Source organism: Cryptococcus neoformans, chromosome 7 (genome assembly GCF_000149385.1).
Source record: "Cryptococcus neoformans var. neoformans B-3501A chromosome 7, whole genome shotgun sequence".
Taxonomy (NCBI): Eukaryota; Fungi; Basidiomycota; class Tremellomycetes; order Tremellales; family Cryptococcaceae; genus Cryptococcus; species Cryptococcus deneoformans.
The window spans coordinates 1,132,833-1,149,365 of NC_009183.1; the positions used below are offsets into that span (position 1 = coordinate 1,132,833).

The following is a 16,533-nucleotide window of genomic DNA, read 5'->3' on the forward strand; positions in this document are numbered from 1 at the left end:
TAAGCCAGCAGAGTAGTGATTATGCAGCTGCAGTATGTAGAAAAGATTGTAAAGTTAATAAGGACACGAAATGAACTGTTTTTCCACAACGCGTTTGCAAGTTCATGTCGCTCAATCCCTTGTTTACGCCATCCAAACACCCGTTTTCACCATCACCACCCCTTTCCCCACACAATGTCTCGCCCAAATACATACCGCAGACCATCAGGCCTCTCCATACGACCTCCATCCCCACCTCTCCGACAAGCTTCCCAGTCTATAACAACTCCCACATACCCTTCACAGTCACCCTACAACCTTTACTCACCCAGACGTAATCCTCTCCCGCCATCGCCCACAGTTTCTAATGTCTCTTATGCAAGCTCAAGCAAGGGTTCTTCAGGAGTTGGTATAGATATGCCGCCACCGTTGCCGGTGAAAAGCGACAAGAGGCTGCCTGCTCCACCACCGCCGGGAGGAAGCGTGCTTGGGAGCCCATATAGAGGTGGGAAGGCTGCACGAACGGTGGGTGCAGGAGCGTACGATAATAAGCTAGTATGTATACTGAGTCGCTACCGAGATTAGTCTGACGCTATGTAGGTCTCTTCAACGCTTTCTCATCTCCCTCCTCTCCCGCCGTTACCTTCCCCAAACCATTCTTCGTCCCAGACCCATTCTCTTCACCCACCTTCTCACTCGTCTACCAACCTTGTCGTCTTTCCGGATGGCACGCCACTCACTGACCACTCGCAATCCCATGGTATAACAGGCCATGAACCGTTGATGGGTCGGGTGGCTGAGAATATGACGATGGCACATACCAGTCCCAGCAGTCCTTGGAGTTTGTTAACGGTTCATGTGTTACCGTTGTTTGCGGGCAGTGCTCTGAAGACGCCTCTAGAGGATCTTAAGTGAGTCATAATGGTCGGACCTCACTTAATTCAGATGCTGATGGTGTGAACAGTCAACTATGTCATTCCCATATAGTCACCACATCCCAAAGGTCACCGCCAGCCCGCATTGTAGCTCTTTTATCGTCGGATTTACGCGAATTTATTGCATCGGGCATGCTGACGCTTAAGGCCAAATTTGACACATTAGAAGAGAGCAAAGTCGTCAGTCGAGCGGCCGAGGTCTGGAGCTTTTTCTGGGCACAAGTACTTCCCGTAAGTTTTAAGGATCATTTACGGGTCAGCCGTCGCGAAATACCGCTGATGGACTTCAGTACGTGGAAGGGGTCTTCTTGCCTTTTACCCAATTACGAGATGTCCCCACGAATGCCTCATCCAGCTCCACCACAGCGAATAATACAACATTGGCATTATCTCCTATTCCTGTTCGACATCTCCTTCTCTCCGGGTTCCTGTTACATATCCTTCTTCCTCTTCTACCTCGCCTCATGCCTTTGATCATGCCTCAACCTTCATCCCCTTTCCCCCATCCTGTTAACCCTCCATTGCCTCAAGATCTCTCCAGGATTCTTCAAATGTCTCTTGTTCTTTCCACCCAAGCCAAATACTCGAGCTTTTGTCCTCCGTCCTCCTCATCAGTCTCTGTTGGCAGGGACGAAGAAGTTCGAAACAATGTGGAGAGCCTAGGACAGGCTGTTCGCTATCGAAATCAGCAGAGTGAAATGGAGCAAGCAGCCGCCATGGCGGGCAGTGCAGCTGGTTCACCAGCTGGGACTCCTGGCAGTGGTAGACACGGACAATGGACGCCTTCCCCTCGTAGCAGTCTGGGATTACAGCATAGACCCTCTATTGGCCATGCAGGCAGGTATAGGCGTCGAGGATGGCGAGCATCTAGTTATATGGGCCAGCTTGCCCTTGGACCCAATGATGGATCCGGTCCTGTGTCTCGTCAAAATTCTACGTTTGCCGATGGTCAACAAGACCATTGGTGGGGTCGTCCAATGGATGAAGACGACGAAGATGACGACATGGAAGAGACGACGCCCAATTCTAACGTCGCCCCCGCTGGCGCTGGCGCAGGTTCCGGTCCTGGAGGGCGGAGGATGCGAGGGGAGACGACCGATTCGTACGATAACGGGTCGTTGCACATCACAGGATCGATGATGAGCGAGCAAACGACGTCATCGACTACGACGGGAAGTTCAACATTGACTGCCGGATCGACAGCGACCGTTGGGGGACCGATAGTGCGAGGAGAGAGTTTAGCAAGTTATGGGGAAACACCAACGCCTTCGGCAAATGTGTTGAACGGCACTGGGAGGAATGGAGGAGAGATGATGTATGATAGGTATGGTGGGTCATAGGAAGGTGGTGATGATTCTTCATAGGAGTCTTTTCGGCGAGCTGTAGCATATATGGACAAAATGGGATTGCTGGCCGGCCTGGTATCAATGTTGTATGCATGTGTCATGAATCTTGGGTATACAAAAGTTCCGCCTTCCCCCCACTTCACCCAAACGCCTCTTACTCGCTCTTACTCGTCGTTCTCCGGCTGCTCTTCCTCCAAGATTCGTACTAATTTCACGTACATTTCCGTCGTGTCGTCCCCTCGCAACTGATCTGAAAGGAACCTGGTCTCTACTTGCATTTGGATCTATATCCATACTCTGTCAGATTCTTTTCTTTCTCAAGGAAATCCGGTGAGTACATGGACGTACCATCTCCAAAGCACCCCTTATAACACCACAAAGCACGTTTGAGAACCAAAGCCCCCCTTCTCGCGCATCTGGTGGCAACTCTGCGAACTCTGCTAATGGGTTCTCGTCGAAAGTGAGGATAAACTCTGAAGGTTGGGCGAGGTTGTTTGTAGGTTGTTGGGCGGGTGGAGGGAAGGAGACGGTGGGCGTGATTGCTAGGAAACTTCGGAAAGCGACCTGCAGTTGGGAGTTTTACCAGTTTAGTCTCAGGATAGACATGATAAGAGAGATATGAGAGAGAGAGGAGGGACATACTTTGGAGATTACTTCGGCGGTTTCGCCAAACGATTGGCAGCGCTGTAAGCCTGTACGAGCGAGGAAGTCTTCAATCAATCGAGTACCGATGTTATAACCCCTATAAGACGCAAGACGCTGCGCATCAGCATGTCTACCCCACTCTTATAACACGTCGCAAATTGATGAACCCACATCTTCTCAAGCTGCTTGTTGACCTCTCCATAGTCTTCATAATCCTATGCAAATAAAAAAGGTTAGGCCTGTTGCGGATACGAGGCCCTTCACAGAATGAAGACACACCTTAATGAGTTGGACAACCAAGGCGCCATATGTGAGAGTGAATAATTCGGCATTCTAATTACGTGAATCGTCATGTCAGCGTATCGATGTAAGCTTGTTCTTTCCATTTTAAACTGACCACCTTGTCCGTTCGCTTCCATATATCATCCTATATATACAGCGCATCATCAGCATCGCAGGTTTTTGAGTGGCACAGCAGTGAAAAGCTTACGCCGATTGCCTTGTACTGTTTTGCGCCTGCTGACATTTCAAAAATTCCGGTGTAGAAGAGGATCTTTTCGCAATGTTGTTAGATGCCTTGTATATGTCCTCAATCGACTAAGTTGATGTTCCTTCAATGGAATTTGATGTTATAGAACGAAGCAAGAGTAAAGGGGTGAGACGGAGACCGGACTATAGGTTGCGAACGAACAAACGCGGCACGACAACAATAAATAAATGACGATTTGCCTTTCTAATTAGCGGATTACGCTCATTAGAAACTCGATCTCCTAACTATTAAATAATTATGATATTTTTTGCAACTAAGGGCATAAATCGCATAACAAAAGTAAAAGTACGTAAATACTGTAAATCGTGAACATCTACTTTCTTAGTCCGTCGCATATTCCCTATTCTTCTGACATTCATCACCCTATCGCCTCTAAAATTGTCCTTAAAACCCGAAAATGGCAGCTGTATGCCGCTTTTGTTCCAGCTCGCTTTACGCAACTTCTTTTTCAGAACCCAAAGCTTTCCTCTTCAATCTCCAATCCTCCAACAGCCCTCTGCTTCTTGTCATCCAATTTCCATCCTGCATTCAACACATCCTCTAGCAAACCGTCTGGACCACAGGTGGTAACACACACGCCGCAGGGGGAAACTCCTGTGCCCGCGTAACGGGCAATAGTTTCATCCACGATACCAGACACAAAGACGGTGACATCAGGTCGACCGGGATGAACTACGATACCTGAAAGGATAGATGATGTAAGGTCGCCCTCGGAAGCTGGATGGTCGGTCATGTACGCAAACTTTTCCTTGTCACCTTCCAATCCAGGGGAAAGGTCAACGGGGGTGCGGGATCCAGAGGAGATGCCTTCGGAAGAAGCAGAGCAAGAGATGTCGGTTGTGATCTTCTCATTATCTAGAGCAGGGGTGGCATGGAGATTGAGGAGGTGAATATCGTGGTCATCGGCTGTCTGAGTGATGTGGATGTGGACTCGCAAGGCGGTAGGCTGTAATTTTTGTTCTTTGCTTGCAAGGCACTTAGTCTCCCAGTTCCTAGCGTCTCTAACGAGTTGGTGAATAGTAGGCATGAGGGGTGCAGCCATGGCAGCAGTACGGACCATCCAGACCAAATCAACGGTTCTCGCTCGGACGGCACCTCGAGGGGCCGCAAGGACGAGCTCTTGAACAAGACCCAAAGAATGAGTGACACCAGAACCACCAGCGATGGTAAGAACAGAGGAGTAAGAGCCGGGGAGCATGTTGCCAAAGCCGCCATAGGGACCTTCGACGATTACAGTCACTTTGCGAGGTGTACCATTCGCTTCAGCGTCACCGGTTGGCTTTGTGGCGAGTTTGCAGAGTCGCCGAGACCAGTCACCAGCGTCCTTGATAAGTAGAACAGCGGGTCCAGCATCGGCAGCAGAAGCAATGGTGAAGGGGTGACCCTCAAGAGCGTGGACAAAGCCGGTAGCGGGGACTCGGAGTCGAACGTGCTGACCCGCACGCCAGCCAGTGCGAAGAGCAGGAATGGTGAGTGTGACGAAATCGGTACCCGGGTGAGCAACGAGCTCGGCGGTAGCAAAGCGGGTCTTGGTCATGGCAAAGAAGCAAGAGATGGCGTACACGAGCGCTGAAGGCACGCTGGAGTAGACGTCAGACATTTATGCGCTACATCGGATCATAATATACACTTACGTGATGGCGATAGCATATGACTGGTGTCTGATGTGATAGCCCAGACCGACGAGCATGGCAACGAATCCAAGGATGTGAGCCACCTAAAGATAATTCAGCTACACGAAACTTTGAGAATGAAGCGGACGATTGCCCAATTGCCCACCTTGAAGATACCGTAAAAGGCGTTACGGGCCCATGGCACGGAAGTGATCATAATGATGATGAAGGCGGCGACCGCAACCCAGCCATATATGACATAGAGCTTAGCATTCTGGGCAGTGAAATCGCCTTCTCGAGCCCATTTGACAACTACAAGCAGGTCAGTCCTGGGCACTTACACTTTGAGAGAAATCTCACCGTAAGCAACAACGTGCCAGACAGTAGCAGCAAACATCAGTCTGCCAGATACCTTGTGCCAGATCTTGAGCCTCTCGTAACTCTTGCCAACCAAGAGACCAAGGATATTGTTCCGCACACCGAGGGCGATACAGAGTGGGAAGTGGGCGGCTGCGACATATCCGCTCCGTTTGTAATCAGCTCCGGAGCCACTGTTGGCGGCTTTAGGTTGGAGGTCTGACTTCCAGCAGAGTGTAAAGAGGACAAGCAAAAGATAGAACAAGAAGAGGTAAAACTCGTACATCTTCATGAAGGACTTGAAGCCATATCCCAGGCGCTGGAATGGACGTGCGAAGAATAGTGTGGAGGCATAAGGAATGTAAGAAAGAAGGGGCCTGATATGGGCAGGGGGCTGGACAGAGGGTGAAGGGTCGGATGATGATTGAGAGTCGTGGTCGTCTGAAGAACTAGAATGTCGTGAATCGTCCGTAGACGAACGCGATCCTCCCCTCATGAGCCATCCTGTCCATAACCCCCCTCCACGCTGACGTTTGCAGGAGGCAGAGGCTCGCGCAAAGAATCGAGGGAGAATAAAGATCCAGCATAAAGCGAAGAGAGCTGCCAAACCAATCCAAGTGTCTTGTATCATTTGTTCTGAAGTTGGTAAGTCAGTGCTTACTCTTGAGCATGCTATGAATTACTCACGATCCAACAAGTTTTGTGCCTTCTTCTCTGCCTGCATTTTTGCTTGCAAAGAAGCCTGCGCTGGAGTCATCGTCTCTGCTGACTGTGAACCATGGCCGTCGCCTTTGGCAAAGTTGACGATAACCGCAGTGGCGGTAGCAGCAATGGACGACATGTTGTTGACCAGCAGATGTCGATTGAGGCTGATGGGATGTTAAGTTGGGATATAAGAAGGGAGTGGGCGGTAGGGAACAAGATTTTGCAGTCAGCTTTTATAAAGAGCGAATCATGTCTTCGGGATTCTCGTCATTGTTGTCTTGAAATTTCACCTGGTTCAGGTCCCATATCGACGCACAACAACCCAAAACGACCCTGTCGGTAAGAAGTAAGGGTATAGACTGTTCAAAGAATGGTGTCGGGGTATAAGGCCGAAAGATTGTAAGGTGATAAAGGTGTCGGTATGTCGTCAGGTTCCTAATTCTGGTGACTAACTGGTATATAACGCATGAAAGTGGTAGACCGACACAGACGCTGCTGATGGCCGGGTTATCGAGAATCAGCTTCTATAACGGCCCCATCTGCAGACAAAGATGATAGTCCCATAAGAAAGCATTCCCACCAAGTCTTCTGTGGGTGGAAGTGACAAGATACACCCAATCTGCTTAACATACGCCGACAGAGTTGCAATCAGATAAGAATATCGCATTGTAAAGCCGAAAGGATTGTGCCTTTCAGGAAAAGTGAGTCTAGTGGGGTCCGATAATAGAAGTTCGCTCTGATATCGAGGGAACAGGGCCAGCCTGAGCGAGTTGTCGGCCGTCATCCATTGAGGCTACATCAAGAGTAATAGCTATAGCAATTTAGGGTAGTTGATAGAGTAGGGAAGCTATCAGATAAAGTCGAAAGGCGACGATGCAAAAGTTGTCGTTCCAGGCGTGCATCCATCTTATAAACGAGTTTGTAGCGCATTAATTCAGGCACGCTGGGTATGTTCCTGGTGCAGATGCTAGACTGGTGAAGATGAGCCGTTTTCGCTCGCTCACCCATCGTCTACTTCTTGTGCCGACTGACGCTCAACATTCCATGCATCATCCCTATGCGTACTCTGGCAGGGCTTTGCAACAACTTGTCAGCGGAACGGAAGCTATAGTGCTCTGTGCAAAGCAGCTATTGAGAGGACAAGTCTTTTGCATAATGTTAAGTAGATTTCCAATCTTCTTTAAGCATCCGTCGATCACTGCTGCAGTAGTACTTTAGGACTTCCAGCCGCCACCACCATATGACACACATCAATTGTCAATCATCACTTATGTGCTTGTTTCAGTTCCAGATCTGAGGTGCAGCCACCATTTTTTTAGCTCAGGCTATCAAATCCCAGAATAGAAAGTGGTTAGTGGCCTTTTTTTTTCTCTACTTGGCTTTTGACGAGGCCCACTGGAATTCGGCCGATTGCCCAATGATTCTGCTCAAGAATCTGCCGGAGAATCACAACGACCCAATTCTAACTGGTCTGCAATCTGCGTTGTTTTTGCGTTGCGATAGTATACTACTTTTAGCATTTTTGTATTTCCTGCAGGCTGTAACCGTTTTATCCGCAGCATTCGTTCGTGATACCGATTATATATCTATGCGCGTCCGAACGACTACGTACTGCATATGCCGCCGTACCTGGCACAGAGAAAAAAGTACGATATTACAACGATAAAACAGCGAATGATCACCCACTACACGCATGTGCATTGTTCCATATGCTGGCATTATCTCCTCGTTTTTGCCCAGTTAGACATCCCCCCAGCTCTGAACAGGCCCAGACAACCACTCTCCTTTGAATCCACCATCTTCATCTTCCGTAACAACGAAGCAGTCTTCCAATCTCACGCCGACGCCATTGATACCATTCACGGGCTTCCCATTTATCGGCAGATAGATTCCCGGCTCAAGACTAAACACATGTCCGGATCGGACTTGCCTTTCGCCCAACGACCCTTGTATCAAGTATGGGGACTCGTGCCCTTCTATTCCAATACCATGGCCCAGACGATGGGTGAAGATGTCGAAATTAGGGATATCGGTGCCGGCTGTTGAACCGGCCCAAGAGTCAATTGCACTGCGCGCAGCCTTGTCGAGCTGTGCAAACGTCGCTGGGATGGTGGTATTCGTTGTTTTGAGGTACGCATAAGGCGCATGTTGGGCTTTATGCACTGCCTCCCAAATTTCTATGTGGGAGAGGGGAATCTTGGAATTTGCCAGAGCGAACGTCTGAAAATAAATCAGGACACCACGTCGTGGGTGCGGATTAATCTGCTCACCCTGGTTATATCTGACACATATCCTCCCCATTTCCCTCCTGCGTCTATGAGCACCATCTCGCTTTTGATCAATTTGCGATCAGTCCCTGAGCCATGAGGCAAAGCGGCGTTCTCTAATTCATGATCAGCCACTGCAGCGCCTCTTCATGAAACAAGAAACTCACCACCGAACAGTACCAGTCCTTCTCCTCCCATCAGGCCTGTCTTTGCCATTTCCTCTTCCAGTATACGACTAGTCTTTGATTCGCTGATGCCCAAATGCATTCTCTTTCTCGTTTTTCGAATTGCATGCAAAGTTTTCTGATTGGCACATCTGAGTAACCCCACTTCCCAGTGGCTCTTTCTCTCTCTAATCAGCCCAATCTTCTCCAATACTTCATAATTCTTCTCCTCCCTCAGCACGTTTCTTAGCCCTTCTGCAACGAACTGCCGAGTCAACCCATCCAGAACAAATGCGTTTATCTCATCATCTAACGCCGCCTTGAGAGCCTCATAGGGACTTTGGTCTTCCCTCCATTTCACCCAGGTCACTAACCCATCCAAATCCTTGGGGAGTTCGATCAGGCTAGCTCGCAACGCCTCAAATTCGGGAGTAACCAGGAAGATTCTTGGAGATCCTTGAGAAAAACGCCCGATGGCCACAAAGAATGGTCTTTCGGATAACCACCAGTCTTGGGTAGAGAACCCACCGATAAAATAGGATGCAGATGGGCCTGGCTCTGCAATCCATACTGTTGACTGAGGCAATTCCGAAACGAGAGAGTCGAGGCGATTAGAATAGGTCTTCGGAGGAGGTGTGAGAAGAGCTTCACACTTGCGGTTGAATGCTGCCGAAAGCGAAGACGAGTCAGACGTGGAAAGGGATGCGATAATACCCATCAAGGATGCGCTAGACATGTACTTTAGGGCACCTATGAAGGCCGCCAAGAATAATATCGCGACGATTACTCGCTGACCGAATGTCGACACTGGTCTTGTAGGCTTGTGGCCATCCTCGACGTTGCCCAAGCTAGTTTCAGACGGCTTGATAGATGTCCGTGTTAGCCGAATGCAGTTTGTGATTTCTAGCCATTAGATACCTTTCCGAAAAGATCAGCCTCTATCAGAAGACTATCATGAATGCCTTGCTGCTGGTGTTGCGAAGGCGCGAAAAAACCCAAGCCCATGGCAAGTAACGTGCGTTTTTTGAAGACAAGGAGCAGTGAGATGTATATAATGACACACGGCGAACCACTCTACATACACAAGCCACCGACACTGCGCAAAGCTAGGGTATATATATCATACAAAATGGACAATATGTTGCCTCTTTGCTATTCGTTCGCGGATAGTCGCGTATGACACGCAGCCAGGCCCAAGGGCCCAAGAATAATATCCCCCATTGTCGTCATCACTAAAGAAATTTAAGTGAGGTTGCGAATAAAACCTCCATATTTCTATTCTCTCTGAGAACGAATCCGAGCTCCTCGATCATCGATGGATCCACCAACGAATGGATAATACGATGCTGGCTGCAGCACAGAGAGCTGCATGAAGAATCGTACAGCAGTACAAATAATGTGAGCTATGATATTAATTTACAAACTTCAAACCCTTATACCAGTGTCCTTTGCTACATCACAAAAATGAAATAAAATCATGTCGGCCACAAGAACTACAGCTTCCTTCGTTCGCGATCGAAGTCATGAACTCAGTTTTTACGGGTGGTTGGATGGCGGCGGCAGAGGGCCGGCAGGAGCAGCAGGAGCCTTTGGCAATGCCCGTGGCTCAAACTACGATCGAGGGGGGGATGTTAGTATCTACTTCGTAAGTGTATAAAGTTAACCCAAGTTACGCACACCGTGCTTCGCCTTAAGGGCGAAAAGATCACTGATCTGCTGTTCAAGTGCCCTTTTCTCCTCTCGTACCTTGCCGAGCTCATTCATCGACTTGTTGACTTCTGCGTTCAATAATCTCTTGAATTCTTCGATGTGTACTATAGGCAGTGGTCAGGCGACAACACAACTCTCGACGATGCGAACACTCACACATGACATTAACGGTCGTGGCCTTCTGCATCGATTCGAGAAAACGCATTTTATCCCCCCTGATCTCCTCTGTGAGGTCTAAGGTGACAAATAAGTACATGCAATCATAGAAGATCAGGTCAACCTACCGGTGGCCACAGCTCTCAAAAGCATCTCGTTCTCATGCCTCTGTCTCTCCAAGACCTGTAGTATCTCCGCAGTTGCTGACCCGTAGTCAGCAAGCAAACGGAAAGCTAGCAAAAGGTGACTCACCACTCTCCTGATTAGCTTGTCTCTGTTGGTCCTGACCCATCATCATGACAAGCGTATCCAATCTCTGGCCCGTCATGCCATCCACTTCGTTTCGATGTTTTTGCTCAACCAACATACTGTGCATATCGGCTACCAGCGCTGGCAGCCCCTGGGATCCGTCTGAAGACTCTGGTCCGACAAGGGTATCCAAGCGTTTTGACATAGTACCGAGCTCGGCGGAGCTGTTCTGGACAAATTTCTCAAGCCAACCGTTGAGATCAGTTAAGTCTGTAAGATGGCTGTTAGAGTGGTGAATTAATGGTTGATGAGGAGAGATAACTTACATTTACCTATATCAGCAGCTTGCGCTTTTTGGAACCCTCTCGCTTCATTCAGTTCCTTCAAGATACCCATAGCTTCCTCCATCTTCTTCACAGTCTCCTCCGGGAACCGTGCCGTTGTGGGGACAATGGTTGGCGAAGCTGATTTGGCAACGGCGAGCTGATCTAAAGGAGCCTCATCTTTTTCATTGTGGCCGCGTTCGGATGGTGTCGGGACATTGCTGAGTACATGTAGCTCCTGCTGTTTTAGAAGTTTGGGTTCGTCGGACTGAGACAATAGTTAGTATGTCTTTTCTCCTTTTTCTATAAGTACTCACGCTGTCGCCCATTATCTTAGCCACTTCTTCACCTGCGTATTTTTCTTCTTCATTCTTCTCATCCGGGCGTACTATATGTTCTCCAACGATCACATTTTCGACTTCATTAGACGCTCCAGTCTCTTCTTTGAATGACGGAACGGGCTTTCGGCTAGCTACCGTTTTGGGAGTGACTGGAGCAGCTGGGCTTTCCACTGCTTTGCGCATGATGGTCGAGAAACGCTCGATAGAGGGGTCATTATCCGTCCCAGACGTTTCACTTTCCGAAAGAATCATTCCATTTTCTCCACCATCCGGTTTTCCTTCGAAATTGATCGGCCCAGGCACATCCGTTGTCACTATTGCAACTTTCTCAGTCTCCTTGCTGCTAGTTGTCGCTTCACACTGTCGGCCGAGGAAGGCCTGGTAAAGGGCGGTCAAATGATCAAGTTTTCGGTGAATTTCTGATACATCTGACGGTACCGGCTGAGGCACGACTTCCTTCTGCGTAGCTTCGACCGGAGTCCTGAGGGCGAAGAGCTCAGGCATGATCAGGGGATGGTCGTTCTGCATGCCTTCAGGAACCGCAAATGACGTTTGTGGGGGAGACTTGTCTTCGACCGCTGAATTCAGAGGACTTCTAGGAGCATCGGCAAGCGAACGAGAAGTGTTGTATTGAGAAGCTTGCGGAGCGAGAGGAGCTGGCATAATGAGATGAGCAGGCCATCGACGTCCGGGCATTGGTGGCTGTATGGGTGTTGGAGATGCAGGCCGCAGGTTAGGAGCTGCGGCTGCCAGGGCCTTCTCACGGGGAAGGTCTGCAAGCTCGACAGCCTGTAGATGAGGTGTATCTTCCATTTCGATGTTACCTGATTTAGATTCGAATGGCACCGGCATCGCCATCATTGCTGATCCTGCGAAAGAGGCATCTGAAACCTGTGTCGGAGCACAGGAAACGGCTGCCGCATCATTTGCAGTATGCTCCGCGGTCGCTACGTTCCCAATGGCTCCTATTTCCTGCTGGGCTTTCGTCTCTTCGATAAGTCTCCGTATCATAGCAACTTCCGCATACAGTGTATTTAGCCTCTCTTCCAAGACCTTCGGGTAAGGGGCAGTCTCTGGATCAGCTATTGAAGTCGTACGGCCTTCTAGGCTTTCCAGATGCCCGTACACCTTACTCAAATCCAAAGGCTCTTGTGCGCCGGCAGGAGGAGAAAGATTGTCTTCTTCAACGACTAAACCTTTTTCTTGACTGGTCTCCAACAAACTGCGGCGCACAGCTGTCAAATCTTCATGGAGGGCCTCTAATTTCTCCTGGAGAGCTTTGGGATAAGGCGCAGTCTCAGGATCAGATATCATTCGGGATTGATCCATGAGGACCTGAACGTTTTCTAGAATTTTATTGAGATTCGCGGAAGGCAGGGCAATGGGCACTGTAGGCTCTTCAGTAAGTGGCAGAGGGTGGACATCATTGAGGATGGGAGAAGGTTCCTGTTCGAGAGATAGGGCTACAGGAAGGCCGGGAAGCGACTGGATAGTATCGCTTTCAGGACTGCAAGCGCTCTTCGCCGTCATCATGCTCGCAGGTCTTGGAAAAGTTGCTCGAGTAAAAAGAGGAGCCAAGTCCTCTTCCTTATTTTCAACCTCAGCAAGCCCTGATAATTCCGCTGTGGGAGAGGGCGCCTTATCCTCTCCAGTTTTTTGTCCGTTTTGCTTCTTTTTCTCCTCCTCGGTCAGGTAGAGCTTACTGGGCACTCTATGCGACAACAACGAGCTTCTGTGCTTCGGTCGTTGAGACGCACCGGATGCTGACATCGGGCTTGGGCTCGAAACTGCCCCCATTGCAAGATCTCGCGAAGTCGAAGGCTGAGCTACAACAGCAGGTGTGACGGCTCTGGTAGGGGGTGTCGTCTGGGAAGTTGCAGATGGTATTCTTGAAGAGACTCGACGACCAAAAGTGTTGCTTGAAACTGGTCTGGGACCTCGCACGGTTGGCCTGCTTATTACCTCTTCATTAGAGTTTTCTTTTTCATAGGTTGACGGTGTTGAAAGAGTGCTGGCCCGTGATATAGTATCGGTTGGTTCATCCCTCATGACCATCTCCCTTCCTGGCGTATTGACGAGCGTTTCTGTGCTCGAAGAATGAGAATTGTTAGGACGTGAACCAACATTTTTGTGCAGCCGTAGTGGTTGAGTGGTAAACTGTGAGACAGGTCTACTCGGTGGGAGGCCATCCAACGCCATTCGCATTGTCCTTGAAGGTGATGTAGAATGGTTGAATAGGTTGTCGTTCTTCGTATGACCAAATGAAATATCAACTTTGTAGCTCGTAGGAGTGAGGCTGATCTTTGGAGAAGTCGCAAGACTTGCACCGCCAACGGAGGGTTTCGGGAACGTGATGCGGCTGATATGTGTCGGTGCCCCGAACGGATCAAGTTCCTGTTCTGAAGACAGAGCGCTCCTGGCTTCCCATGCAGCCGCTCTTGACTTAACCTCGCCTCTCCCTTCCGTTTTCGTTTGCTTCGGCGTTATTTCCCCCCTATCAACATCCGTCGGTGCTCGACCAACTTGACTGGCGGATCTTGATGGGTTCAAATCCTCCGAGTCGAAGCTTAGCATCGTATCCGAATGGGGCATGGCGGTAGATTCGACATCGATTCCTGGAGTAAGGAAAGATGTTGGAGGAAGTCGGCTTCGGGCACAGGTTGATAACCCTTTTTGATTTTGAACGGGCGCTTGCCATTCAAGAATACGCTGCGAAGCCTCTGATGAGGCGTGCGACGTCGAGCGCTCGACCTCTGGTTGTTGAACAGAAGACTGTCGCCGCGGTGTTTGAGATGGATCTTTATCTGCAAACATGAGACTCACACTTTCTCGCAACGGTGAGTCCTCTTTCAACCGCGGTCTAGATCGTGGTGATTCCAGGTCATTGTTCAGAGTGTGCAATGGCCCTCCTGCAACCCATTCGTCTCCAACCTTCTGAATCGATGGAAGTGATCCGAATCCGGCATCCTCAACCGTGCCTATAGAGCCTCGATGGGGTATTGACAAAGGTGAGGAATGACGAGAAGAGCGACGGAGAGGAGAAGAAATTGAGCCGAATGGAGTTTCCGATGGGGTGATGGGCGGCAAAACTGGTGTCCTAGGCAAGATACCCCTACAAATCCACGTCGGCAATCGTTCCGCCACATCTGTAAATCACTTACCTTATAGCAGTGAGCCAAGCGTTGCGACCCTCTGACCCCTCTACAGCAATGTAGCTCCTACTCCTATCCTCCCAGGTTAATTCGATGATCTCTGCTCCCACTCCATCCGGTGCCATCGGAATGCCCTTACTCTTCAGCTCATCCTTCTTCACTACTCTCACATCCAAGCAATTCTGCATGGAGAATGTCTTGTCTGAGGGGGTTTGTGGATTGGGTGCTGAGATTTGAGAGAAAGGCACACCTCGGGCAGACTTAGTGGAAGAGCCAGAGCATCGACGAGGGGTATTCAAACTTCCAGTTCGAGGGGTAGAGAAGACAGGGCAGTAAGTGATGGAGAGCGCGTCAGATGTGAGCGTCGCCCATGACGGCAACCAGCTATCCCAAGCAGAGACAGATGAGCACGGAGTGGGGATGAGATAGATGATTGGGTCGGATCGGATCGTAGGCTGAGAGAAGTGCATTAGTACAGGGCAATATAAGATGTATTCACCTTGAAATCGGGGGACCATCTCATCTCTGCAGATCCCATTCTGTCTTTGGGAATGAACACGCCGAATCTGTCCTGATTCTCATCTATCAAAGCTCCGAAATCCTTCTTTATTTCCTTTTCCTTCTCTTTCCCCTTCCCTTTTCTTCGTGCTCCCAAAAAGTTTAACACATCCTTCAATGGAGAAACTTTCTGTTTCTTCCCCGAAGGGCTACCTTGAGGAGAATAATGTGATCCTGAAGGCGAGGGCGAAAGGTTGTTATTCTGCCCTCGACCAGATTTCGTCGGTGTACGAAGATGATTCGGGGAGTTGTGGATGGATGAGGGCAGTGGATTGTGAGGAAGAGATCTGGAGGGAGTGACATGTCGAGGAAGTCCAGCAATGACATTGTCATCGGGGATGTCTTTTGGGGGAGGTAGAGGTTTCTTGTCCAGATATTCCCGGCTGAACACACCGTGAGCGTTTTGGAAAGCCGTGTGGACCTCGGGCTGGGTGGGTGTAGATGAGCAAGACTCCCATCTCTGAATCATTTTCTTTGTTGAACCCCTATCTCTTCGCAAAGGTGTGGGGACATTTTTGGTGACTGGACTGTTATTGTATGCACTATCTAGCGTCGGAGATGGGATGTAAGGAGTTTCAGCGAACGGCGGATTTGTGGGAATAGAGGATGATTCGGGATCCGTTGACTGATACACAGAGGTTGATGGTCTCATTGTAGACTTGCTGCTATTACTCCTGAGGGTCGGCGAATGATTCTGTGTGGTGTGGAGAGGGGATATTGACCTCGCGACAGGTGATTTTCTAGGTACAGTGAGTGGCCGGTGTTCAGGGTGTGTTGGTGAGGGCGTTTGCGCAGACCTCATCTGTTCAAACCGACTGGCAACATCCTTCACTTTTAGGCCTCCGCTGATACCCAAGCCACTGCTGTAAACCTTCGACCCTTCAGACGGTTTTGAAACGTGGTTAAGACTTGGAGAGCTAGGCTTTGAACTTTCCTCGACTCGTTCGAGGATTTGCACCAAAGGCTCGAGTGTTGATTTTGTTTTGCCGGGGCTGCCGAGGTCTGGAGTAGTGAGGGCAGTGTTGGAAAAGGATTGATGGGAAGACACTGTTGAGCCGAAGGAGATCATGGTCTCCGCAGTCTGCGATGGCGATGAAAGAGGTGGGCGAAGCATTGTTCTGTTGAAGGGGCGCCGGGCGTCAGAGATGATTCACAGATGGCGGATGAGTAAGGAAGGAAGGAGGCGCCGATGGGCGTCGGAGTTGTGTGGGGTTCCTCGATGTGTTGTTCTCAGCAGGTTTCTGTGTTGAAGAGAAGGAAACAAGAAAACGGAGGGTGAGTGACGAAGGTGTTTGTTTTGATGCAAAGGACGCAAACACTCGCACCAGAAATCACTCGCGGGATTAACCTTCCCATTACAAATCTGACCCTATTTACTACAAAACACTTCTAATTTGTTTCTAAGAAAGTAACCAATGTGCCTGTTCGCAGTTGTAAACAGGGGCGCGACCTGCACACAACCCATTGACCACTGCTGCAACTC

The 16,533-nt window shown here is 49.5% G+C and overlaps 5 protein-coding genes across 5 annotated transcripts; 1 reads left to right on the plus strand and 4 right to left on the minus strand.

The window, feature by feature from the left end:
- Positions 1-174: 174 nt before the first annotated feature.
- Positions 175-2,254, plus strand: CNBG3830 (hypothetical protein; the record flags this gene model as incomplete). Its single annotated transcript, XM_769309.1, has 4 exons — positions 175-534; positions 580-890; positions 944-1,145; positions 1,205-2,254. The coding sequence occupies 4 exons, from the start codon at positions 175-177 to the stop codon at positions 2,252-2,254; spliced, it is 1,923 nt and encodes a 640-aa protein (XP_774402.1).
- A 170-nt stretch (positions 2,255-2,424) lies between these two features.
- Positions 2,425-3,291, minus strand: CNBG3840 (hypothetical protein; the record flags this gene model as incomplete). Its single annotated transcript, XM_769310.1, has 4 exons — positions 2,425-2,544; positions 2,609-2,824; positions 2,903-3,002; positions 3,185-3,291. The coding sequence occupies 4 exons, from the start codon at positions 3,289-3,291 to the stop codon at positions 2,425-2,427; spliced, it is 543 nt and encodes a 180-aa protein (XP_774403.1).
- A 612-nt stretch (positions 3,292-3,903) lies between these two features.
- CNBG3850 (hypothetical protein) lies at positions 3,904-6,266 on the minus strand (the record flags this gene model as incomplete). The annotated part of the gene is made up of 5 exons (XM_769311.1): positions 3,904-5,035; positions 5,090-5,172; positions 5,235-5,380; positions 5,429-6,061; positions 6,113-6,266. 5 exons carry the CDS (start codon positions 6,264-6,266, stop codon positions 3,904-3,906), a joined length of 2,148 nt encoding a protein of 715 aa, XP_774404.1.
- A 1,604-nt stretch (positions 6,267-7,870) lies between these two features.
- CNBG3860 (hypothetical protein) lies at positions 7,871-9,566 on the minus strand (the record flags this gene model as incomplete). Its single annotated transcript, XM_769312.1, has 4 exons — positions 7,871-8,350; positions 8,401-8,513; positions 8,565-9,423; positions 9,480-9,566. The coding sequence occupies 4 exons, from the start codon at positions 9,564-9,566 to the stop codon at positions 7,871-7,873; spliced, it is 1,539 nt and encodes a 512-aa protein (XP_774405.1).
- Positions 9,567-10,097: 531 nt separating this feature from the next.
- Positions 10,098-16,164, minus strand: CNBG3870 (hypothetical protein; the record flags this gene model as incomplete). The annotated part of the gene is made up of 9 exons (XM_769313.1): positions 10,098-10,148; positions 10,239-10,375; positions 10,428-10,505; positions 10,556-10,630; positions 10,680-10,946; positions 11,003-11,267; positions 11,317-14,452; positions 14,502-14,947; positions 14,992-16,164. The coding sequence occupies 9 exons, from the start codon at positions 16,162-16,164 to the stop codon at positions 10,098-10,100; spliced, it is 5,628 nt and encodes a 1,875-aa protein (XP_774406.1).
- Between the last annotated feature and the right edge of the window lie 369 nt (positions 16,165-16,533).